We start from the raw sequence: 27101 nt of genomic DNA, 5'->3' as shown, positions 1-27101 counted from the left end.
TATTAAAATTTGAACTGATTAGTTAATAGGTTAGGATAAATCTGATTCAACCCTCTCGAGACGATTTTGTTATGGGAATTGTGATGCCACACATGAAAAAAAAATAGACACGTTAGTGAAAAATAATTGAAAATGACACATATTACACTATTTAAAAAAAAAACAAGGGATTGATTTGAACTTTTTAAAAACTAAGAGGAGAAAATGGACTCTAAAAATATAGATAAGGGAAAAAATGTTTAACTTTAAAAGAATGTGAAATTCAACTATTACCAATTAAAGTGATGGAAAGAAAATGTTAATAATCTAACTATATTTAATAGTGTCTCATATTATTAACAACTTAAAAAGTATATATAATTAACAAAAAAAAAATCAATCTCTAGTAAAAAAAAACTACAAATAAATCTACTACTAGAAGAAAAAGCAAAAGGGAAAGAGGAAGGAGAAAGCCAAAGGAAAGAAAGGGTAATTTGTTTGCGCCTTGGCTAGTTGGCTTATTAAACATCTAATAATGATGTTGTATGAATATCTTCCTATGATTGAATATTGAGAAATAGAAGAATTTGAACAAGTGTTTTGTTCACCCATTAATTAATTAAAAATAAAATAAAAAGAGAAAGAATTTGAACAAGTTTGATTGATAATATATCCGTGTTATCAAATTCTCCAAGAAGACAAAAAGAAAGGAAGGAGAGGAATCGAAGGCCTAACCTGAACAGATTCCGTTTCCTTCTATCATCACCTCACCCTCACCGCATGCTCTCTCTACTCTCACACACCTGATCCCTTCTCCTCCACCTTCTCCATTTTCATTTCAATTCTCCGATTTCATCGCAAAATCCCTTACCATGAACGATTTCGATGGCCTTTTGGCTTCCGATTTCGGTCTCAAACCGCAAGGTAAATCCGCTCCAATGGCTCCACCACCTAAAGGATCTTCCAACAATCCTAATTCAACTTCTCTCGACTTCGATTTCGGATCGCGATCCACTCGTGCACCTGATTCCAGATTCGGATCCTCAACCGCCCGTCATACACGCGACGGTGGTAGTTTCGACGATCTGTTCACCTCAACCGGATCCAAGCCTCGTGGAGCCGATGCGCCGTTCGATTTGGACTCCATGTTTACGGGATCCGGCGGTGATTTCGCATCTAAGTCGGGGAATTCTTCTCCGCCGCCGGTTTATGACAAACCGGTATACGATGACGATGTTTTTGACGGTGTGCCTGGGTTGAAGAACACGGCGAAGGTTAATTTTGATAACGTTTTTGCGTCTCCGAAAACGGAAAGTGGCGCATTTGATGATCTTCTCGGTGGATTTGGTAAGGAATCCAAGGGTTCCGGTAGGAAGCGTTCGGAGAAAGAGGATAAAGGTGGTTCTGATTTTGATGATTTACTACCTGGATTTGGAAGAAGTAGACCATCGTCTAGTGACCGGTAAATTTGTAGTATCTTTCAACACTCTATTTTGTTGTTTTGGTAACTGAGATTCTTTTGATATAATGCCATTACTCACTAGTCGCAGCAGTGTTCGTGGTTATGCTTATTATTGTGCTAGAAAGTATATGCATGTTTCTAAAGTTCTTTTTTCCCCCAATATACCGTTGTCAATTTTGCTTGTCGAAAATTGATCTTACTTTTTTGTTTAATGGAGTTATTATGGGATATTTCTATAGGACTGACTTGGAGGTGGCAGTGTTTTGTTGGTTTGGAATATGTCTATAGATCATGCATTGATTGAGTCTTTGAAACACATTTGAATGTTCTTGCGTTTTGTAATTGCAATCATAAGTTATAAGTTATCGTTCATGTCAGATCGGTATGAGACTATCTACGCCTTAGATTTTTAAGTGGCCATAGCACAGTTGAAAGATAAGGTTTAGTAACTTTGGTTATATTTTTTGTCGTGTTTACTATTGAACAAAGTTCAAGGAGTAGGTACTAGTTACTATGAATATAGAGAAAAATAATTTTTATTGATTGAAAATCTGTATGGCAATTCAGGTATTGAATAGACTTGGATTCACCCCCTAACCAAATTCTTTCAGAACGGACCGCCTCCTGCTATGTTTTATTGTTTCCTAATTATTCTCTCATCCACTGTCATTTGTATGTCCTTTAGTGCACTTTGTGCTTTAAAAGAGTAAGAAATGCAATCAAATCGTGAGGCTTTATTTATTTGAGAGTTTGTCACACTCTGAAAATTAAGTTTAGCATTTTTTCTAGCTCGAGGTGATTGTATTCCTGTCAGAAGTACCTTTTTATACTTATGTTTGGTAATCATTTTCATTTGTTGTGTGTTTCTCTTTCTATAATGTGAATCTTCATTTGGTTTGGTTCCGGATGTATATAAGGACTACCATGAAGAATTAAATTTGTTTTTTGTCTTGTGGTTATGGATGCTTCATCCATTAGGAGCTAGAGATTGAAACTCTTACATTTGAGGATGCCTCAGTATTTCATTTGGGTAGTCAGGAAACAGGAGAACGTGAATACAGAGAGGAGGAATCCAAGCCCAACCCCACATTATTAAACAACACTATTTTCCCGCCATCATTTTTAACTTGTTCTCTGTCTAAAACATATTTGTTTTCCATGAAATAGAATAGAAACAGGATAAAGAAGTTAGAAATCTTTGTTCTTAGCTGTATACACCTTTTTAATTTTAAAATTTAATTACCATATATTTATAGTACACACTCACTCACACGTAGATGAATCAAATAAATAACTTGATACTTCCCATGTTATCTTTGATGAGCGATTCACAAGTATTGTTTATTTTGTCATTGTTTGATGTGTCATAATCATTTTTACATATTGTTAATAACAGGCATGCTCCTGATATTGGTTTGTCCTCAGAACCAACTGTCAGTGTATCTAAAACGACATCCACTGCAACAGAAGACCCTTTCAAAGTATTTGAATCAACTTCACCCTCCACTGGCAACTTTACCGACCCTTTGGAAGAAATTAGTAAATTTAGTAGTTCTAGAAGCACAAAAAATAGTAGTTCATCAACTTCAAATGGCCGAGTATATGAAGATACCGACCCTTTTGACGGGCTCGGAAGATCTGTTCCAGCATTCTCATCCGAGAAAAATAGCAGTAAGACCAACAGTTCTCAAGGGTTGAACACAAACACAAGTTGGACTAGAGATAAAGAGCCAGTTGATAAGTTGTCTGAGACGAGTCCCGATAGGCACTCACCAAAAGACACTCCCGTTGAAAGTGATCCGGATTTTCTGCAGCCCCCATTTTACATGCCTACATTTTCATCTGATTCTAATAAACCAGTTGGCCAAAGGTCTACTTCCCCTCCAAATAACATGTCTCCGAAGTATGAAGAAAACTTGGAATCTTATGAGGATGTATGGCTGACTGTGTCAGAGATTCCTCTTTTTACGCAACCAACCGCTGCTCCACCACCTTCAAGACCACCTCCTCCACGACCAGTGCATATTCCCAAGTCAGGAACAGGGTCACCGGCTTCTACCAATACTCGAAAGAAGGCTAATGAATTTTCTTCTTTCCCGGGTTCCACTCGATTCTCCCATGCTCCTAAGTCTGCTCCAGCTGGAGCAGCCGTATCCCCAACATCTCAGTTTGATGAACTTGATGATTTTGCCATGGGCAGTAGTCATAGTAATGATGCTGAGAGAGGAAATGGTCTTCCTGACGATGAGTGGGAAAGGAACACGGCTGCTGCAGCCATGAAGGAAGCAATGGATAAGGCTGAGGCTAAATTTAGGCACGCAAAGGAAGTCAGGGAGAGAGAATATACAAAGGCTGCTAAAAGCAAAGAAGCTGTGCAATCGGAAAAAGATGACAAAGCTATACTAGAGGAGAGAGAAAAACAAGAAAGGTTAGAACGTGAGCGACAGCAAAAGGAGAGAGAAGAAAAGGAGCAAAGAAGATTAATGAAAGAAAGGGAGGAGAGAGATAAGGCTAGACAGGCTGTCGAAAGAGCTACAAGAGAAGCCCGTGAAAGAGCGGCTGCTGAAGCACGCCAGAGAGCTGAGAGGGCTGCTGTTGGGAAAGCTAATGCTGAAGCTCGAGAGCGTGCTGAAAGAGCTGCAGTGCAAAGGGCACACGCTGAAGCCCGTGAAAGGGCTGCTGCTGAAGCCAAGGTAAGAGCTGAAAAGGCTGCTGCTGAGGCAAAGGAGAGGGAAGCACGGGAAAGAGCTACAGCTGCAAGGGCTGAAGCTGAAGCACGAGTTAAAGCTGAACGTGCTGCAGAAAGGGCTGCTGCTGAGGCCAGAGAGAGGACTGCAGCTGCTGCAAGGATGAACCAACAGAAGAATGAAAATGATCTTGAATCCTTCTTTGGCATGGGTGCAAGACCCAACAGTGCTCCAAGGCCTCCTAGAACTAATTCTACTGTGAGGATCTCTATTTTCCTTTTCTTTTTCTTCTTTAGATGTGTAGTTCTATATTCAAATATAATAACCAAACTTGGCTTTGGCATTTGGTGTCTTACCATTTTTCAACAATAAGCTTGAAAAGCTAGAAATTATAGTTAGAGAGTGGTTATACGGTACCTTTTCTAGCAAAACTTGTTTTGATAAAATGGCAAGTATTATGTAGTCATTTTAAAATTTAAAACTATTTATTTTATTTAAACTAAACTAAAACTAAAGGAAGGTTGACATCCACATTTGCTCTTATGATTCTTAAAATTTGGTTGTTAAGTTTCTGAAGCTGTGTTTTCAGGAGTCGGTATTTGAAACCCAATTTCAGTCGGATGCAACAAGGAAATCCACAAGTGTATCTTCAAATATGAAGAAAGCATCATCATCTACTAATATTGTGGATGATCTAACATCAATCTTTGGAGGTAGGTTTGCATTTTCAATGTGTTACTTATTGATGCCATAGTGGTTTGTTTTTGTTAAGACTCAATGCTAAATTAGAGAAGGAGAAGAAAAATCCAGAGAGCAGAGAGCTGAATGTTAGTATTGCAGAAAGAGTGAAGGAAAGTATACAGACAACAAATATATCCATATCTAACATCTGTGTTTTTTGTTGTTGCCTACTGCTAGACCTACTCTTAATAATGGGACCATTATTAAGGTGGGGGGTGGGGAGCAATATTTGAATGGATAGTATATTGGGGGAATGGGTAACTGTGGAAGGCATGAGAAGGTTAGCAAATCTTGGGAGGAAAATCTGAGAGTAGGAGTGGGTTCTTCTCAGTACAGGGGTTTTTTCTTTTCTGTCCATCGCCATTTTTCTTATTTTTCAGAAGCTTGGAAGTTGGATCCCATTTCCTATTCCTGTCTTCATAAAGTTTATATAGCTATACTGTAACAGAGGCATCCTTTCTCGGAATTCAGTGGCTATTTTAATTAAATGCTACATAGTGCTACAGTTCCATCACTAACCTGGCTCGTTTTTCCCTCTCTTTTATGGTTTAAGCTGCTCCGTCATCTGGAGAGTTTCAAGAAGTTGAAGGGGAAAGTGAAGAAAGGAGAAAAGCTAGGTTGGAACGCCACCAGAGGTCTCAGGAGCGTGTGGTATGTTTCTTGATAGTTGATACAAAGAACAGGGGGAAAATACACTTTTTTGAACCAACTTTTTATGTTATGACCATGATATTTTGTACCAGGCGAAAGCATTGGCTGAGAAGAATGAGCGGGACTTGCAAAGTCAGAGAGAGCAAGCTGAGCGAAGTGTAAGTAATGTTTTTGTTTATATTTATTTATGGGTGAGGGGTTTCTGTCTGTATACACGCAATAACTGAATTTACAGTACCTATCCCTTCATCCTTGTTCTAGCCAAAAACTCTTTTGGGGAAACAGTACCTATCCCTTCATCCTTGTTCCAGCCAAAAACTGTTTTGGGGAAGCTTCCAATAAAAATTCAGTTTTTATTGTAATATGGTTTAGTTCTTGTTATCTAATTTTATCTGTGCATCGATTTCAGAGGCTTGGTGAAACACTGGATTTTGAAATTAAGCGGTGGTCTGCAGGAAAAGATGGGAACTTACGAGCTTTGCTCTCTACCTTACAATATGTATGTATTTAGTAAGAGAACTGAATAATATTTGAATGTTTTCTATTCCAGATCCGTATTGTGCATGCATGGCAGTATGTAGTCATGAATCATCTCTTTTTTTTGTTTCCATTTTCAATTCTTGGGTCCAAATTTTAGCGTATGCCTTAGTGTTCTTGTATTATTGAACATATTTTCTCAAGTGTCTTGTCTGGCCATCAATTCACCCTTTAGGGCTAGAAATGAGTGGCTGTGCTCACTTTAAAACTGCTCTACTGGTTGTATAGATTTGGAACTTTGAATTGCTCTGTTCAGTAAGTGCAACCAATATTTTTATTTCCTACCAAAGATATCAATCCATTACTGCAGTTTCTGATCAGATGCTAGTTAGCAGAAGACCACATCCTCATGATATAAGTTTGATTTTGAAAAGAGTGTAATGATATTCTTATAATTCAATTAGTCACCAGGGGAAGGTGAGAGTCAAAGCAACTTGTTTCCACAATTTTAATACCGTGGATTCTACTGTGGGCCACAAAACATATGGTCCACTGACGGGCAAACCAAGTTTAATATGCCATAATAGGTTTCTCAACATAGGAAATTCTGTTCGGTCCTTATATAATATACTTACATTTGCTTGGTATGGTATTTAAGAGTTAAATATTGCAAGTAGACAAGGAGGTGCACTCCCTAAATTGAATTGGTGTGTGAAGGGTGAATCTATTATATCTCCTTTTCCCTCACCATGCCGAACCTGTGAGAGGATAGAAAAGCGATAATGAAAGTGCCATCATCCTGGACTTTCTTGTCATTTGCCAGCTGGAAGAGAAAAAAGTAAAAGAATAATTAGTAATTGCTGGAAAGATTTCCATGTCTTGTTTGGATTGCCGAATTGAGAATTTTCATCTGGAGAGTTTTCACTTTTCATTGTTGAAAGGGAATGAAGACGTAGTATCGAGGGGATTGTTTTGGTGGCTCCTAGCTGGTATGCTCATACTCACGTTGGTTTTGGAGGTGTCAGAGTGGCCCACATGTCTGTTGTTGTACCTGGAACCCATGTTGGGACCTTCAAGTTGCAGTTGATGGATATTGAAGACAGGATGGAGGAGCCTGAGGAGATCCAGCTGCCCCCGGTCAAGGTTCCCTTTTTGCAGCTATTTGCATTCTTCAATTGGTTCCTCATGCTCCACCACTGGAGATTTCCCTTTTGACGCACTCTCTGTTCAGGGGTTCAAACCCTAGGATGAAGGTTTTAGGGGAAACAAAAGGACCTAAGGCACAATTAACATAAATTCTCAACATCCATGCTACCAGCGGTCCAGTGGTGGACAGTAATCTTCATGGACCACGCAGATAGTCTTCTTTATGCACTCTAAAAGTTTCATGCATTGGTGTTTGAATGAGCCAAATCAGTGCCTTAGTTTTGTGTAATATAGGTGTTACTGTTATTGTTACAGAATTTGTGTGAACTATTTTTTGACTGGAGAATGTGTCGATTATATTAATTTGTTTCCTTAATGATGATCAGGTGCTGTGGCCTGAATGTGGTTGGCAGCCGGTTGGTTTAACTGACTTGATTACAGCCGCTGCTGTTAAAAAGGCTTATAGGAAAGCTACTTTGTGTATTCATCCTGATAAAGTGCAGCAGAAAGGTGCCACTCTTCAGCAGAAATATATTGCAGAGAAGGTGTTTGACCTACTCAAGGTATTCCTGTCCATCTTATCTGCTTAATTAAGAAATTTATAAATTTCTCATGGTATTCAGTGGGAATCAATGGGTTTCTGAATCTAGATTATGCTACCATTATTATTCTATGTGGTTTCTTTCTATATAGTATTTCATGGTAAATTCTCTACATAGGCAGGATTTTCATTAACTATTTTGTATACTGTACAGTTTTAACTTTTATTCCAGATTAGTAGTTGCTGGGTGGGGTTTACTATGATGTGCTGCTGCCTTCGCAGATTATCAGTTTATTTGTTGCTTGGTTTCACTTTGATTTTTAAACTTTGGGGCGTTTACACTCTGTTTGTTAGGGTTCACATGTTTCCTTATCTCCATCCATCTTTTTCTTTCAGCTTAGAATCTCCCCACTTGTTTGGTTTTAGAAAACATTTTCTCTTTTCATTTTTAATCACAAAAATTACAAAAATGCAGCCTTGTTTGCACTTTATTTCCTTTTTCTCAAAACTTTGCTTAGGAAACAATGACAATTTGTTTTCACTGTTTTTTATACTAAACTTTGAAGACATGAAAAGAGAAAATGAGGTCTCAAGAAAATTAAACCAAAACCAAACATATTCTAAGATGAGCATCTGGACTTAATTTTCATGTGACATAGTTTAATTGAGTAATGCTGGTTGAAAAATAAGATTGTAGTTCTTGTATCTTGAAGCATTATATAAAATTGTTTTCTCAGAAATATTGAATTGCACAAGACTTTCTCACATTTCACATTCATTTTCTTCTTTTGCTTTGGAGTTGTGATAAGACATTCTATTACACTAATGGACAACAATATATGTTTAATTTTTAATAAATGAAGTACAGCTGAATCAGCGAGCTTTCTGTCAGTCAACCAACAACTTACAATGTCAATTTTAGGGTTGTCTTGTATTAACAAACCAAAGGTTGATAGATTTTGGAAAATTTGTGTTAATCACACTAATCAGTTTATGCACTAAATGACTAAACCAACCAGCTAAAATATTTAATGTTAACTTCACAGGTGAATTTTTGTTGAAACTCTAGTATAATATAATATAATATATTGCCAATACTGAAAGCTTGATAATTCATAACAGGAAGCGTGGAACAAATTTAATTCTGAGGAGCTCTTCTAATTGTCGATGAATTTATATATAGTTCAAGGTAATTCGTTGGACAGTTCTGTTCAGAGGAGACCACAACCCTATTTCTGCTGCCTCCCCAATTGCATAATTGTTTTGATTGAAGTATGATGCGTTGTTGGTAACATATTGCCTTCCCTGTCTGGCTTTCTTGGTTGTCATTGATGATCTTCCCGGGGGTTGTTGTGTTTCTACATATGTTTTATGAATGTAGCATGTTTTGTTGATGTAAAATATCTTTTTGTGCTATCAATTTTATTATTCATTATCCTTGTCTAGTGATGTGAGAGGGCTCACAAGCCGACAAGCGATCTCTTTTCTTTTTATTCTCTTAATTTTGGTTCAAGAGAGGGTCCACCACGACGTGGTACTGGGATGCCCATCTTTTGTACTCGTGATATATAGCACGATGTCTTGAATATATACCATCTTGTGGATTTACATCAAAAACTGAGAATTATACATGAATATTTCTTCTCAAGTTTCTCTATTTTAATTATTAAAAGTTAGTGCTGTCAAATAGAGGAATTTGAAACTGTTATTGATATAGTACACATTGTTGTCAAATACTGCTAAAGATTGTGGCGCACTATAGCATTGTTGAGTTTTAACAAACCTCCTTTTGCCTAGATCCCTGACTGACAATACTGCAAAGAATTCAGTGGTATTTTCATGAGTTTGTTCCACTATTTTAGTATGGTGTCCATATGAAAATTGCCGAATCTTTAAAAAGAATTGCTTGTCATGACTGGTGCACTATTTTTGGGATATTTCAAGCATGATAATCTATATACCAATATCATAATACAAAGATAATTTCAAAAGTAATCTTTAGCTTTGTTTGTAACTTTTTCTACCAATTTTCTCTCTTAATGACAATTTTTTTAAGTAAAAATTTCTACTTAACAATATATAACAAATATGAAATTTAAATAAGCTCAAATAATAAAGATATTATGAAGTTTGAACAACTTGAACTATTTTCTGTCTCGCCGCTAATGGAACTGTCTCTATCGACTTTTTTATTTATAGAATTTTCTATAGACGAGTCAAATCTGTTTATTACTAATTGTTACTAAATATAGTATAAGTCAGAGGCCGGCCAACTCTGTTTGTTAAGCCTTACAAAATTTTATTTACTTTTGGACTTTAATTACAAAAATATACAAAAGAGTGTTTTCCTCCATGAAAATAGATTAAAATCAAATTGTCAATTTTATAGATTAAAAAATTACTCTTGTTTATTTGACTTTTTTTTTATAGAATTGAGGTGGAACTGAAATGGAGTATTTATTTGTTTGGTTAAATAAAAAATGTATTGTACAACACTAGGGAGATAGTAAAAATAACAACATTAACGAGGATACTTAGTGTAATTTTTTAGTTAATAAATTGCTAGTAGTTAATCGTTAATAAAATATTTATATTTTCATCATAAATTGAATATAAATTTCAACTAGTTAAAACTGACTGAAACCATTCTCCCCATAACAAAGTGTACAGTAAATTGGTACTCCATTCATTCAAACCAATGATTGACCAAGATAATGGATCATAACAATTCAATTGAGTTATAAGATAATGATACACACAAACCAAAACCATAGCCATCATATTCAATACATCACTGCCAATGCAGTAGTTTCTTACACACACCTCAAGAAATTGAAGCTTAATAGTTTGATTGAAATGGTTTGTATTTTTTCAGATCATTCAAGACACCAGCGATGGATCCAACTGCAGCAACTACTGATATTACAAGGCAAGCCACACTAAAGATTTGTAAGCAAATCCATCTATTACTCCATTTTGGTATTTTCTTCTGTGAGATATACATCTCCACAGGAAAATAAACAGTTAAAGGCCAAAATCCCAGTGCACCTATAACTCCAACCATGTCATTGAAAAATGGAAGCAACATTGATATAACAGTGGTTAAGATAACAAACATTGTCCTCCAAACCAATCTAAATAAGTTCAAGTTGTAAGGCGGAAGAAAAGGAATCGCAATTCTGAATTCTCTGTTAATGTTGGACCATCTCTGTGTTGCAGATTTCTCCACAAAGGCGAAGATTGGTTGGGAAAAAACTTGGTATGCTCCAACTAGATGAACTACTATCGCTGCATTTGCTATGTCTACTAGCCAAAAAGGATTGTAGAAACCAAAACCAGTTAGAAGATTCCCGGGCGCTGCATCTCCAAATGCAGCATATCCCATGCAGCCACAAAGCATGTAAAATGTTGTGGTCACTGCAATACTTATCTTTGTTGCTTTCTTCATCGATTTTGCCTCGGATGGTGGAGATTTCAACGTGTCCTGCGTTAACAACATTAAATTGATATAAGTCATGGTTAAAAACTGCGATAAAATTGTAAGACAGGTTGAACTGTCTGGTTCGAATTCATTTCTCAAAGTCTACCTGAATTTCAATGAGAACCACCGCGTATGAATATGCAAAGGCTATGTCACCGAGAGCTTGAGAAGTCTTCCATATCTTTTCAGTCTCTGATACAGCTCCAATGCTGATTCCTGTGAGGCTACCCATGATAGTACCATTTTCTGTTCATGAATCAACCATATACTATTATCAGTCTATATAATATAGCGATAAGAGAAATTATATACTATGAAACAAAGTATCTCATCTCATATATAACCTGCAACTTTGACAATTCCAAGAGCAAGACCAATTATGGAATATGTAAAAGACATGACTGCAGCAACTGATGAGAGCCACCATATTTGATCAAAATCTGGAATTTGAGATAGGAAAACTTCCATTACGCCAAAAGCGATCATGAAATGGTTGCTTGACATGTGACATGGGTTTTTGTCCTTGGATTCATGGAAACAGTTCGACCTTTTGATCGCCCTGATAAAATTGGATGATAAAAGTTATAGTTCACTCACACCAGAAATGAAAAACTTTAAAAGTTACGAAGATCTAAACATGTTGAACTCACGTCATGCTAATAGAAGCAGCAATGGTGTATCCTATTACAATTCCAAATAGATTCAGGTACTGAAATATCCCGCAAAACGTAACATTTACTCCACCAAGAATGGAGCGAACCGCGTCCATGTAAGTATAGTTTCTTTTGCCGGAATTGAGGTCGCCAGCGCGATAACAATCCGCGAGAAAAGAAGAAGTATAGACAGTAACCAAAGAGAATAGTATCATAACAGCAGGACCAGCAATCCAACCTAGCTGAGCTATAGCCCAAGCCAAAGACAACACTCCAGAACCTATCACAGCTGTTATTATGTGTGAACTTGCAGTCCAAACACTTCCTGCATATACATCATTTCAACCAATCATGTTGTCATATATGAATAAATATATCGATTATGTAAAACTGAAACTAGCTTGAATGAATCTTATACCGGTTCGTTTGAGACGGCCGTCGTCATCATAGCATTTAGAGGCACTATCTGCTTGAGAAACCACATCGTCTATGGAACGTTCGATGTCGAAAGATTGATGATGACTAAGGCTAGCTTTTGTTGTGTTTCCAGGCATTTTTGGTGAAAAGATAGTTTTAACACCGCATAAGTTAATAGATGTTGTTATTGGCGCATATCATTTATGAGGAGAGTTGAAGGTATTTATAGTGGATTTTGTTTTGAAAAAAGTGAAAGCTTATACAGTTTAGGAATAATGGAAATGAGATCAGAAAGTTGAAAGTGATTGAAATGTGAAAAAAAAAGAAAAAGTTAAAAGTATCAAGACTTTTTATTCGACAACTAGTAACAAATTATACTTAAAATTGAGTTAATTTGTTTTTGTCATGGTACATACATTAAGTACTCATCAAATGAAGTATTTATAATCTCAATTATATAAAGTTGATCAAGTTGAAATAATTCAAAGTTATTCTGTGGTTGAATTTTACTCTGAAAGCTGTTGTGTCTGTTATGTACTTGAAAACTCTGGTTTGGTCTAGCATGGTAAAACCTCTTGTGATTTTGGCTAGATGTTAATTTTTTTTCTTCATATGATTGTTATAAAAAGAAAAGAAAAGAGTTTTTCATTTTTCTTTCAGGCCACTTGAATGGTATAGACGAATCTTGTAAAAAATGTGGTCCATATATGGGCCATATTCAAGTTTTCTAGCATCTCATTAAGCATATAAAGGAACAAATTTGAGACATTTGAATTCAGAGATTCTGTTTGCATAATTCAAGAACATTATGTAACTATGTGATTGGTCTGGTTCTATAGATTTGGAGATTAATCGTCGGTAAAATTAAGTGATTCTTTGCATTAATAAGATTGTTAAGAAAATAGTTGATAGATTGTTTTCCACTTGTATTATTGAATATGATTTAAGAATCTATTCCTCATGCTCTTTCTTTGAAATGTATCTTGTTGATAACTAAAGCTAAATTGTGAGAATAAAACACCGCATTGGTTTTCTTTTCTATGCTTTTTTAAGTAAAGTGAATGACCAACAGAAGAGCAAATGGCTAGTTGAAGTTCAAAGTGTTAATGATTGAAGGTTTGTGTGAAATGAGTGAAAGGAAACAGGAACCATTGAATGTGGAAGTTAGGAAGATTTGATCTTGAAATTTAAGGTAGTGGTGTTGGCAGTCATGGATAAGTTAAGATTATGTTCGGTGTCTTGTGATCATGGAGTATGTGGTTTTTTTCTAGATTGATTGATAATTCATTTGGCTATTGTCTTAGACCATATAATTAATATGAGCATGCTAAGGATTGAGTTGGATGATCTTAATCTGATTAAGATTGATTGATTTTGAGATTTTTAATTGCATGGAATCTAAATTCATAAAATAACTGTCATGGGCAATAGATATAAGTTTATGGGCATGATTTATAATAATAATACTAATAAAGAGTAGGAGGTATATTAAAAAGAATTATGAATGTTGCTTTAGAATTATAAAATTATTTATAGTTTGGGATAATTTTGATGCCTTAAAATCTTAAGTGATCAAGATAAAGGAAGCATGTTTTGACATTACAAAAATTAAAAATTATTTTAAAAGTTGATAGAGATCGATAGCGGGGTTGGTGCGACGACGACAGGTTTGGTCGTCAGCGAACAACAGTTCGACAGCGGTCCGATGGATTCTTGTTAGGGATAGCAACAAAACCTGTATCGTAGCATACACGAGTTAAATAGTTTAATGGATGGTATCCACGGATAAAATAAACGGATGTTTAGTTATCCGTTTCCTTACATACACAAATACGGATTTGATGATACACGTACCGGCATATATCCGTATCCGTTAATAAATAACAAAATTACTTAAATATTAATTTGTTTAATCTAAAATTATTATTATTATTATGTTAACTATGAAACTATTATTATTATTATTATTATTATTATTATTATTATTATTTTAAATATGAAATTATTATTATTTTATTGAATTTAGTATAATTATTTGATAAAATAAAAAATAAAATGAATGATTTATTTTTGTTATTATTTTTATGTGTTAAATTTGAAATTATTTTTTATTATTTAAAATGGATAAAAAAAAATTAAGTTAATTATATTTTAATTTTTTTAAACATTAATATTCATGAATATTCGTTGATATTTTAAAATTATGGATATTCATATGACAAATACCCGCACGAGAATGAGGCGAGTACATGTATCATATTTACTAAATGAGGCGGGTATGAGGGGAATAATAATCGTCCCCATGGATATCCATTTCCATCCCTAGTATATGCGGGTGATTCGACTCTGTCGGGTATGAGATCTGGTCTAGACAGTTTTCGTGTGCCGGACTTGGTTGATTCAATTTGTGGATCAGTTTGTTAATGGTTTACATTTTGGATTCATTAAGTATCAATTTAGTTTTAACAATTATAAAGATGTATCTTTGTCATTCTTGTCTTTACAACTTTTAAAATGTAGTTTAAAAGACAGAGATAAGAGTATAAATCCTCAGTAAACTTAAAGAGACAATAGTTGAAATTTCTTGAAGTTCTTGGAATTATAGTGAATAAGAGAGTTGTTATTTCCCTTAAAGTAGAATGTTTAATCAAATTAGGTAAACAAATTATTATGTTTATTCTCTTTTATCGTCCTCTGCCAAGTTAAGTTGTTGTCATATTGCAAAAAGAGTTATTTTTGCTGAAGGAAATTTATTTTTGTTGTCATTGTTCTTTATTCCCACACAAATTATTTGGTGTGATTGAACCCTTCAATTTCACAACAAGTGGCGCCAACTATGGGGGCAAAAGAGTTTTGTTTACAAGTGAACGTCATGGGTTCCAAATGGGAGATTGAGAAGTTTTCAAGAGACAAAGAATTTGGATTGTGGAAAGTGAATATGGTAACAACTTTAACTTAAGAAAAGTGTATAGAAGCATGGAAGGGTGAAACATTGATGCCTGCATATATAACACAATTAGAGATACATGATGCGAACCACGAGTTCCCACAAACAACGTCAATATTCCAATTGACCTCAAGTTTGTGGCACTACAATTATGAGGTATTGTCCGCTTTAGGTGTGAGAACCTCACGACTTTGTCTTTTAGAAAAGATGTTGCGTTGGATTAAGGTGTACGAGAGTTGTATATAAACTACCTTTAATATCGATTCTCAAGCAATGTAAAAGTATGTTGATTATCATGAAAAATGATGTAATAGTTAAGTAACGACACCGTTGAAAATTACTCGCTCCACTGCTCAATACTTGACTACGAAAGCAACTGACACCGTGAAAAATCATCCTCCACCTAGTCCTCTTCCTCGACAACAAAACCAAACACATCCACAAACTATCCAAGGAGACCTTCAGCCTCCTCAATTTGGAGTTAATCCTCGACAATTTCTTCTACGGGAAACCATGCGTTCGAATGGAGCCGCCTCTCATGGCGACTGGACGTAAAGCAGTTCCTGGTTTCCAACTTCTGGAAGCCAAATTAGGACCCCAAGCCACTCACTAATAATTAAAGAGTATGTCCAGAATGTTCCAACAGCAAAACTTCCAGACCATCATTGTCAGACTCACTCGAATAAAGTAGAATCTATAGAATGTCGTGCCAAGAGACTATATCGTCCAAGAAGCAACCCCAGAGAAGGTAATATAGCCAAGGAAAGGACGGGAAGAACCCCAAAAATTGTATCGCCGTTGGGAACGTAGACATCATACACTCCCGCTCGACCATGACAGAAGGAATAATAGTCACACTCATCCAGAAGGTCGTGGGTCATCCAAAAAAGAAGTAAATGAGGAATCCACTTCAACACCACTTAAGAAGAAGAATCCTCTGAGCGCTCGCATCTTGGATGGTAGAATTCCACGTTCCTTAGGAAAAACACCCAAACGACAAGATTACATTGGAGACAATTATCCTAAAGATCATGTCGAACACATGGACGGTCGTCTAGATTACTACCATGTATATGGAGATATCAAATGCAAATTGTTCGCACTCACTCTGACCGAATTTTCCCGAGACTAGTACAAAACCCTCCCTATGGAAGCACAAACCCATGGTCGTAATTCTGTGAGACTTTTACATCTCATTTCACCTCAAGGAAGAGACAACCAATAAGTACTCCCGTCCTTAGAGGGGTGAGCCAAGGAAATAAAGACACCATGTGTGCATACATTGTATGATTTACCAAAGTAACAGTAGCCGTGGGCGGAACTGATGAAAGCCTCAAATGTTGGATTTTCAAAAGAGGGCTTCTACATGATAGTATATTCCGAGATTATTTGGGCCACAAAGAATCCCATGACATAAATAAGGTGCTGAGAAGGGCTCAACCATATGTGAAATAAGAAGAAAAAATATTATCTGACAAAGGAAGCAAAGGGTTGAGTATCCCCGAATACGGGTGAACAACAAACAAAGAGTCTGAAAAATCTAAGGAGGAACACGAGTGAAGACCTTGTTCAAAGTTTAACTCCTACACCCCACTGAACACCTCTCATGAAAGGATCCTTACAAAATGTGTCAATACCGAGTTTAAGGAAGCTAGACCTTGTTCAAAGTTTAACTCCTACACCCCACATACCCGGTCAACGAGTCTGCCCGAATTTATAGGTCAAAGTATTGTCGTTTTCGTAAAATCCATGTCCACAATACAAATGATTGCATACAACTTAAGGATGCATTCAAAGGGCTCACCAAGAAGGGACGACTATCTGAGTATATAAAATATGGAAAGAGGAGTATAGAAGAGTCGCCAAAATAGGACATTATCTGAAGAAGACAATCAAAGTTATTACCGAAGGGACAAGTAAGTATGCTTGCAGAGAATAAGAGCATAAAGGAAAGTGCCCGTACATCCCCTTCATAATCCCCTTAGGCCTAACATTCCATCCAAGGGCATCATCAAGATAACTTTTTCTGAGCTACCTCGGCCACTAACTCGAAAATACCTATCCTTGGGTTCCGAGATAGTGAGAAGGTAGGAGGAATCTCAAACGAGATATTCCCTTGGGTAATAAAAATAACCATAACTAACTTTGACATCTCCCGAGTTCTAATTGACATGGGAAGTTCTTGCGACATTATGTATGCCAACCTCTTTGAGAAAATGGGACCGGTGAAAGAAAAGTTGTAACCATATGAAGGGTCAGACTTACAAGCCTTCAACAATATAATAAATCTCTCATGGGGATATGTATAACTGATGGTCACCTTGGAAGAAGGGAGGAACATTAGAACTAGACACCCAATTCCCGGTCGTCCCATGCTGAAGTGTTTATAACTCCATCTTAGGCCGCCCCTTTGCAGCAACCTCGGATGCTATAACATCCCATGTCCACCTCAATATAAAGTATCACAACATCCAAGATGAACTGGATACCAAAAGCGTAGACTTATCAGGAAACAAAAGGATTTATCAAGCTCTACAATAGGAACAAAAAGAATGTGAGACTACCACTATAGAAATAAACATGGCCTCATTGGTTAGGAAACTGAAAATAATGGGAACCTGATCTCCAACCAATAAGATGTCATATGAGAAACAAGAAAATAAAAGTGGTTGATGGAAATAAAACTTAACTCGGTGGAGTAAATAAGCGGCAACATAAACTGTCTGGTTATGTTATCTGTTAATTCCTTTAAGTTCTTGTCAATTAAGCGGTGGCACAAACCACCTAGTTACACACTTTTTATTCCTGATTAATCTCTTATTAGGAAATAAAGATGTTAAATGTATTCCATTATATTGGTATTGAAATAAAAAATATTATTGCTAAATTACTTATACTTCTTATTATAAAGGGTACACATCCAAGTGGATTAAAGCACCCATGTACAAACACTAAAGTGATTGGCGAAACTGACTAAAACACCAACACACAAGCACAGAAAACACACATAGAATGCTAGAAAATAAACGGTCTACTTACTCTTGATAGCTAGACACTCTAAAGGTAGTGGTAGGTCCGCCAATACGTCAACCTCGAACTAGGTCTAAACTCACACACACTCCAAAATATGCTTCTACCTAGAAAATGATTTTCTAAGCCAGAACCAAGTGATTAAAAAGTTGTCCAAATAATTTTTTAACCATCTAATTGATTGGAAAAATATTCCAATCGATTCGTAAAACATTTTTACGAGCCAATCAATTGAAACATTATCCTAATCAATTAGATGGGTGTCAATCGATTACAAAATCAATGAGGACATCACATTAATGACATGTAACAACTATATATCCAAAGCTTCCTATTTGGGCTTGCCAATAAATTATCCTAAATGAAGCTTTTACTACTATAAAATATACCTTTTGTAACATGTTATTATATTGGCTATTTAATCAACCGAAGTAATAAGTGATATTTAGGTGCCTGCATTTTTTTATTGATCTTTTTTCCACTATGGTCCTTAATAACAACCATAGTGAAAAGTATGAAGAGGTCACTTTTAACCACAGTTGGGATTCCAACCGTGGTGAAAAGTGGCGTATAGTCATGTGTTCAAATCCCAACAACATTTTTGGTTTTATACTTATTTTTAAGCCACTTTTCACCATGGTTGGAATTTCAACCGTTGTTAAAAGTGGTGTCTGGTCATGAGTTTGAATCCTAGCATCAACAATTTTGATTTTTTACTTATTTTTAAACCACTTTTTACCATGGTTGAAATTCCAACCATGATGAGAAGTGGCGAAATTCTTATTTTTTTAAAAGATATATAACGCTCTTAGTTCATCCACTTTTGTCCTATAAGGACTTAAACAAACTTCATTTTTTGCCTCCAAAATTATTCGATTTACGAAACACTATTCCTCCATTAAACCAAACTTGAAAACATCATTTCTTCCATAAACGAAACTCAAAAACATTTCTTCCATTAACGAGTTTTGAAACTCCATCATCTCTTCTCCAAATTGAATGAGGCATGGAAATCATGGATTCAAATTTGCAATGTTAGTTGTTGTTGTTGTTTCAGGTAAAATGTTCTTATTTAACAATTATGTTTATTTATTTTATTGTTGTTGTCATTGTCGTTGTTGTTGTTCTTGTTGTTTTTTGTTGTTGTTATTGTTATTGTTGTTCTTGTTGTTCTTTTTTTTAATTATTGTTATTGTGTTAAAAATGTTTAATATTATAAATTATGATGAAAGTTATCAATGTAGTCATGCAAAACATGTGGCAAAAATGAAAAACTGAGTTGGCCTTTCACCACAGTTGTTTATTACATCCTTGGTTATATGCATTATGCTTTCCAATTTATTAGCACAACTAATATATCGTGGTTGTAAATATCCTACTTACAACCACGCGCTATGTTGAAAAGTATATCTTCGGCAAATATTTTTATATCGTATCCACAGAGATTGGTTGATATTACCGCCGTTCTATAATCCAAATGTTGTAAGTTTAGAAAGTAACAAGGTTGTTTTGGTTGGAAAGTTATCTTGTGAGTAAATGTCACTAAAAACAGTAAAATGGTTTTAATCTAATGTAAAAGCTTGGCAAGATTGGAGTTCACTATTTCAAATGCTTATGATTCCTTATGATAAATAAATAGATTCAAGATTATTGATGATGTTCAAGTATCCTCTCAAAGTCATTTATGTCTAAATGATATTGTGATAATCACTATATTGATCCTTAGACGATCTCTCCACCTAACTATCAATATAGCAATCTTTAATGCTTAATACCAAAGAAGAGTAATGAATAAATCTATCTCTACAACTTATTCACTACTTGAAAATCTGTTTTATGTCAAGACTCAAATAATCTCTCTCGACAACTACTCAAATCTGGTTTTCAACTTAGGGCAAAAACAGTATTCAATACATCAACAATCTTTATCATATATATAAATCAAATGGAATACATAAACATATGAGAATAGCTACTACCTCCAATCTTGACAAAGGGGAGTTTAGCTCCTCATCATCATTGTTCAAAGCAGAAAGTTAAAGAAGAAAAACTCTGTTTTTCTCTCTTACAAAAAGCTCTCAATATCAATGTGTGAATGATAATGAATGAATGTGAATAATGTGTTTTTCTCTCCTAAAAGAGTTGACATTTCCTTAATTGATCATTTCCATCCAAAGCAGAAAAGCTATCCCAAGGCAGACACCAAAATGGTAAAACCAGCTGGCCTTCAAAACAGCACTTTTGACCCAAAATCAACTTGCTGGATTCGCAGGGTTCGCGGGGCGAACTATGTTCGCGGCGCGAACTTTGTTCGCGGGGCGAACTGAAGCTGCCTCAGTTTCCTTGCTTTGCAAGCTTCATCCAAAATCTTCCATATTATGATGCTACAATCCAAAGCTTTCTCATCCAAAAATTCTACAAAACTAACAAATATGTGAAATAACTATTCAAAACAAAATAAATTAAACCTAATTGCATTTATACAAAATAGTGAGAATAAAAGTGTGTAATTACATCAAAACTTGGTAAAAGGAACCAATAAAATGATATAAAAAGTAGTACCAATTGGTCCCTAACACGCTACCTCGCCACAATTGCTCAACAATGATTATAGGGCTTTCACAATGGTGATTATAGGTGTTTTCCATAGTAGTGTTTACTTGTGAGGAAGACACTTTTTTTATAAGTCATCGTGCATTTCGTTTATATTCTTAAGGGTTCGATACCTTTAAGAGATTGAGTTTGGTTCTTGAGAACAACCTTTATAAAATATCGGTTCTTGGTTTGTTAAGCTTTGTTGGAAAAAAACTTTGTTTCGATTATTGAGATAAGCCATGAATCTCTAAGCAATTCGATAGCTTAGCCTGGGTTAAAAGCTATCATTTGGTTGAGGATAAACCTATTAAAATCTCAAGATCAGATTGTATTAAGGTTCGTGGGTATAACCTTCAAAAGCTCAAAGTCTATAGTGAAACTCTCAAGAAGATCTCTTGGTGACATGACTAAGATAACGTTCTGCCACACCTGCCTAAATCTCTGGTGCAATCTTTCTAACACTATCCTTTTATTTTCAGCAAATTACTTTCAGTATTTTATTTCCACTGCAAATTACTCACTTAAGAATAACTAATATGATCTTAATCATGAAAGGTTTAAATTAATCACGTACTTTAAATACCATAATTCACCGCCCTCTTGTGCTTTAGGTTACTTATCCAACAAGTGGTATGAGAACCTAACTACTGTTAAGGACTAATCGTCTCAGGAGGAAAAATTACTTCAAGTTGTTCACTAAACAAACCCCTATTCTTTAATGGAGAAGGGTATAGTTTATGGAAAAAGAAAACAAAGTTTTTCATAGAAGTGATGGATCGTGGTATCTGGAAGGTTGTGAATGAAGGTTCATTTGTTTCTACACGCATAGTTAATGGTGTTATAGAAAAAACTGAAAATAATTGGAACAAAGATGATAAAGATAATATGCAGCGTAGTTTGAAAGCGAAAGCTGTCATTCCCACCGCTCTCAGTTTTGATGAGTTTTTGTGAGTTTCACACTGCGAAACTGCAAAAGAAATGTGAGACATCTTTCAAATCACCTATGAAGGTACTACTGAGGTGAAGAGGGCAAGGTCGAGAACATTAACCCATGAGTATGAACTCTTCATAATGAAACCTGAAGAGAGAATTAATCAGATGCAAACACAATTTACCCATTTCATGAGTCATATGAGAACTATGGGAAAAACATTTTCAAATAAAGAATTGGTCATAAATATTGTTAGATGCCTAAACCGTAGTTGGCAACCTAAAGTTACTGTAATTTATGAATATAAGAATTTAGAAACAATGGACACACACACACACGAACACACACACACACACACACACACACACACTCTTTGGTAAATTGCAGGAACATGAAATGGGGCTTAAAAGACTTGATAGTGTGAATAAAATAACAAGAAGAAGAGGAAAAGTAATGCACTTAAAGCTACTAACATCGAAGATCTGGAATAAAAAGATGAAGACTGTCAAAGGGAGATACATAAGTTGTGTAACAAAGGTAATAAAGTATGTTTAATTCATCTATATGCATGGTTAGTAAAAATGTTAATGTGAAATCCTTTTAAAACCTCTTTCCAAAAGTACCATGACTATTGAAGAACTCATACATATCACCTTTGATGAACTAACTCCTAGTAGGTAGAAGTAAAGATTTTTACTTTTGCAGGTATCCCTTAAAGAACATCCTTGAAAGATGAAAATAAAAGGGAAATAAAAATAGAGAAATTGATGAAGCACCATTAAAGTCTATCTTAAGAATGGAGGACCTTTAAAGACCACTTCATTCATAATGTTAATGGGTAAATTTATAAGGGAAATACATCTCAACACTCCCATACTAAGGTATGTAACCATATGGATTTTGTTTTACAAATTGAGCCAAATGAAATTGATGAAGCTGTCATAAAAAAAGATTGGTCATTTTCTATGCAAGAAAGGTTAAATCAATTTGAAAGAAACAACGGTTGAAAACTCGTTCCCATAGATAATTTTGTTATCGGAACCTCAGTAGATCTTTCGTAACAAGCTTGACGGAAATATTTATTTTAAACAAGACTCGTTATGAAAGATTAAAATCAAAGCATAATTCTCAATAAAACTTATACTCATGCACCTCAACTAGAAGCCACAAGGATGATTCTATCCTTCTCATGCGTTTTTGCAAAATCCTCCAAATGAATATAAAGAATGCATTTTGGAGTTGTTACACCCATAAGGAAGTGCATATTGATCATTCTCATGTTTTTCTAAAAAATCTTCTTACTCATGTTTTCAAAACAAAAATGGGTCTCTACAATCCAAAACAAGCTCATAGAGATTGACTTAATAGTCTAAGATTTTTTTTTTCTTTTTTTAAACAAAGATAATACAACTCTCTTTTTAAACCAAACATACTTTTCTTATGCATGAGTTTTTGTCGATTCAATGCTAGTGACGAATCCTTGTGCAAGGATGTTTCTGATATGATGTAGATTAAAATATGAGAAAACTCTTTCAAGAGTACAAGGAGAAGTGATCATCAACCCTAATGGATTCAACCAAGACGTTGATTGATCAAAATGATGATGATGATCACAAGAGGTTAAGGTGTTAAATATGTAATGGATTTATTGTCCTATGGTTGGACTAACTCTCGTATAAAATTATTCATAGGAAAGGAAAATCAACAATGATTTGTCAGTGGAAGCTTCTCAAGTTACCTTGAGACCTTGAGTGTTTGTGGAGAAAATTTATGTCAAACACCTTGAACCCAACACTAGTGTAAGGCTTAGGAGACTTAAAAGAGGTTGTCCAAAACATTCATAAAGGGAAACAATTATGTCTTGGAGAAATCTGAGTAACAAAGAAATAAGCAACGGAATTCCCTCTCATTTTAGAAAGCTTCAAAGACTTTTGAGTTTTGGGAAAGAAAATTCTCCAAAGCTTACCATCAGTTGATTTCAAAGCTGAATGCTATCTTCAATGTGGAGAAAATTTAGATCCTATGCCTTACTCTGGACTGTTATTGTCCATCTCTATAAGATAACTTGTTCCTTTTACATGGGATCTATGTGCTTTGATTATTGTTTGCCTTTTTGATAATGATAAAGGGGGAGAAGTATACTCTCAGGGGGAGTAAAGTATACTCCCTGCTTAATTGAGGGGGATATTAATAAATCCAAAAAATATTTTGTTCTTCCAATATTATTTGTGACAAATTATACGATTTTCAATACAATTAAAATATCCAAATAATTGTGAAAATATAAAAATCTTCTATCTAGATCCCTTAATTCATACATAGTATCCGAACTGAGTTCTTGCGAAATATCTACTCGAAGTCGCCTTGAATTTTCATGCCTCAACAATCTTGGTCCAAAGTCTCGATTATGCACCGATATTTCCTCGATCCTACTGGTATCTTGAGTGTTGGTTTATCTGAAGATTGAGAAGAACTCCCACCTTGTCTGTAGGATTCCACACAACACTACCAAGATGAAACTAGAGAGAATAACCTCCTTCTTTTCAACTGAAATTGTCAAAACTAGTCACAACACCACACACCTTGTGAAAGTCTGAAATCTTAAACAAATCTTCAAAGAAACATTATCAAATCTCCTCAACAATCACAAATCTCCAGAGATGAGATTTAGATCAATGTGACAAATGGAAAAATAATGAGGTAGAAGATGAAAGAAATCATTTGCAAGTGTTCAATAAAGATTCTAAACTACTTTGAAAATATGATAGACCAAGTGATTTGTGAGTTTTCAAATCAATATTGGAAGTGTATGTTTTCTAACTTTTGAGAGAAAATGGTATTTTTATGTGATGAAGATCTAGCAAAAAAATGAAAGAAAAATGGTGCATGATTCGAGTCAAAAGAAAGAGGTAGGATTGAAATAAAAAACCAAGTGATTTAAATTAAAAAGAAAAAAACTATATGAAACCCATTTGCATGGTTTGAGTCACAAGATTTGTGATTTGAGTCACATGATTCGAATAAGGGAAACTGGTGATTTGAATGAGAGTTCCAATAAAAACAATGATAATTATCATTTTAGTGTGATTTGAATCAAGCATTCTTGTGATTCGAATTAGAGTGCTGTGATTCAAATCAAACATTCTTGTGATTCGAATCATGAAAACTAGAAATGCATTCCTGAGCTCTTTGTGAGTCAGATTCGAGTCAGAAAAACTGCGTGATTCAAATCACACAGGCAAAATCTCTTTTTCATAAAATTATAAAGTATTTTGAGATTCTAATATAGTCTTGACTTGGATCATTCTCAAACATAGTTCTTGATTTAAAAAGTCAATAGATTGATTTCAATCATATTGCTTAAGCTATAATCAAACACTTTGATTTATTCATGCTAAAATACGAATCTATAAATTAATCCACGCATGCGCAATTGATGAAGAGACTCAGTGACAAAAATAGAAAAAATCAAAAGCTTAAAAGACAAGCAACCAAAACCATAACCCTTGAGGTATCAAAGACATGCAATGCAATTTCATCTTTTTCCTTCATTATATTTGAAAAAGGAAACAAAAAAATCAGGGAAAGCCATAAGGATAGATGAGAAGTGCACCATCCTAGAACCTACTTACAAAAAATCTCATTCCTCTCTTCCTTAGAGTTGGCGTTTATCAGCCAATGAGTCTGGATACATCTTTACACCGCTTCTTTGAAGAGAGCTCAAAGGGAACTGCCCCTCCCACGTAACCAAGTCCTTAATAAAAAGATACTAATTGACCCTTTAAATATCGTTCTTCCTGGGACAAATCTTCATCATTATAACGACACAACCTAACTCCGATCAAGAAATGGCCACGAGTTCAGTACTTAGGAAAAACATCAAAGCAAGAAGAAATGACCATGGTTACAAGGTTAACAACTAAACACAACACGCTACCAAGTGGGTGAACGAGCACTAAAAAAAGGGAAATCCTAAAAGTTGAAAGAGAATATGAGAAAGCTAAATCTTACAGTGCAAATAAGAAATCAATAAATGCACAATCAAGTAGACAGGAGAAACTTTTTTGGAGATATGAGCAGATCAAACCACTCATAACCTTCAAGACAAAATAAAAATTGAGAGAAGAAAGCTTTCCACAAAATTAAATGTGGGGAAGACTAAAAGAATGAAGTCTTTTCGAAAACCCATAGAATTTCCCTATACAAATCAAAGATCTATGATCGTACCCCACTACTAACGACCGAGATCTCTTCGCGACCATTGAGTTGACGTTATACCCAAAATAAAAAAAATGCATAAACATATATCAAACGATGATCCATGAAGAACATGGGAAAAAGGGAGCAATCAGAGACATCCAATCAATCCTACAGTCCACCGCTTTTTGTGAGACCCCTTCAAGTTCAATTGCAAATAAACTCCTCTATATAAGAAAGAAAGACGCCATTTGAAGGTAACTTCTCCTTCATTCGAAATTTTCTCTTTTTACTCAAATACTAGTTTGAGCGTTGGAGTGATAACTTTGCAGATTAGTTCTTTCCACTCATCGGAATCAAGGTTCGCCACCACGTCAGACTCATATTCATTATTCCGATAATCATCGTGTTCTCGCACACACGTGTATATATATATATATATATATATATATATATATATATATATATATATATATATATATATATATATATATATATATATATATATATATATATATATATATATAACCAAAAGGTGATCATATGAGGTGTTTTCAATTATTTTTCATTTGCAACACCAAAGTACTCAATTATATACTTATACAAATGGCCGTATATAAAAACTAACTGCATCTTTAAAAGCATAATTCGAGATTATTAAAGATTTTGTTACAATAGTGCATTGTATTTAAACACACATTTGATATTTCAAATAAATATTATATGCTAAAGCTGTGAGTATAAAGATCAAGTGGTCCAAGAAGCATATGATATGTTAAGGTCATAATACTCATGCTAGTTTTTCCTCGTATCGCTTTTTAAGTGATTCTCTGCACTTATTTTCCTCATTTTCAACAACTAGATAATTACTACTATAGTATACAAGTATTAATTAAAATCTGCATGGTGGTACTTTTTCTTTGTTCTTTCAAGGTCATGATGGTAATGGTGCACTTAAAGTAAGAGATGAACAAGTTGTGAATATCATGCATTTAAGAGATGTTGAAGTTCTGATAAAATATCTGATTATGATGAAATGTAGGGAAGGATCCTATTATAAATCTCTAATAACCATGCAAAAAATAATCTAAAAAATGAGGTTAGTGGATATTGATTCTTGATTACTTTTGGTAAAAATATTGGCTGAATGGTGAATACAAGCAGGA

The 27101-nt window shown here is 34.9% G+C and overlaps 2 protein-coding genes across 2 annotated transcripts; one reads left to right on the top strand and one right to left on the bottom strand.

Annotated features, from left to right (window-relative positions):
* The first annotated feature begins 486 nt into the window (after positions 1-486).
* Positions 487-9332, top strand: LOC127106474 (auxilin-related protein 2). Its single transcript, XM_051043762.1, has 8 exons — positions 487-1441; positions 2838-4386; positions 4718-4841; positions 5423-5520; positions 5613-5678; positions 5930-6019; positions 7530-7706; positions 8807-9332. The coding sequence occupies exons 1-8, from the start codon at positions 852-854 to the stop codon at positions 8843-8845; spliced, it is 2733 nt and encodes a 910-aa protein (XP_050899719.1). The 5' UTR covers positions 487-851; the 3' UTR covers positions 8846-9332.
* A 1017-nt stretch (positions 9333-10349) lies between these two features.
* On the bottom strand, positions 10350-12453 carry LOC127106473 (amino acid permease 4). Its single transcript, XM_051043761.1, has 5 exons — positions 12237-12453; positions 11816-12143; positions 11510-11724; positions 11272-11411; positions 10350-11168 (listed from the first exon to the last, which is right to left on the bottom strand). The coding sequence occupies exons 1-5, from the start codon at positions 12370-12372 to the stop codon at positions 10524-10526; spliced, it is 1464 nt and encodes a 487-aa protein (XP_050899718.1). The 5' UTR covers positions 12373-12453; the 3' UTR covers positions 10350-10523.
* Between the last annotated feature and the right edge of the window lie 14648 nt (positions 12454-27101).

This window comes from Lathyrus oleraceus, chromosome 7, assembly GCF_024323335.1.
Source record: "Lathyrus oleraceus cultivar Zhongwan6 chromosome 7, CAAS_Psat_ZW6_1.0, whole genome shotgun sequence".
NCBI classification, from domain to species: domain Eukaryota; kingdom Viridiplantae; phylum Streptophyta; class Magnoliopsida; order Fabales; family Fabaceae; genus Lathyrus; species Lathyrus oleraceus.
This window is presented reverse-complemented; position numbering and strand designations above follow the sequence as displayed.

Coding starts and splice junctions, on each gene's coding strand:
- LOC127106473 (XM_051043761.1), bottom strand. CDS start 12,372: ATGCCTGGAAACACAACAAAAGCTAGCCTTAGTCATCATCAATCTTTC. Junction 12,144..12,236: donor CGGCCGTCTCAAACGAACCG/GTATAAGATTCA, acceptor ATGTATATGCAG/GAAGTGTTTGGACTGCAAGT. Junction 11,412..11,509: donor TGGAATTGTCAAAGTTGCAG/GTTATATATGAG, acceptor ATTCATGAACAG/AAAATGGTACTATCATGGGT.
- LOC127106474 (XM_051043762.1), top strand. CDS start 852: ATGAACGATTTCGATGGCCTTTTGGCTTCCGATTTCGGTCTCAAACCG. Junction 4,387..4,717: donor CTCCTAGAACTAATTCTACT/GTGAGGATCTCT, acceptor CTGTGTTTTCAG/GAGTCGGTATTTGAAACCCA. Junction 6,020..7,529: donor TGCTCTCTACCTTACAATAT/GTATGTATTTAG, acceptor AATGATGATCAG/GTGCTGTGGCCTGAATGTGG.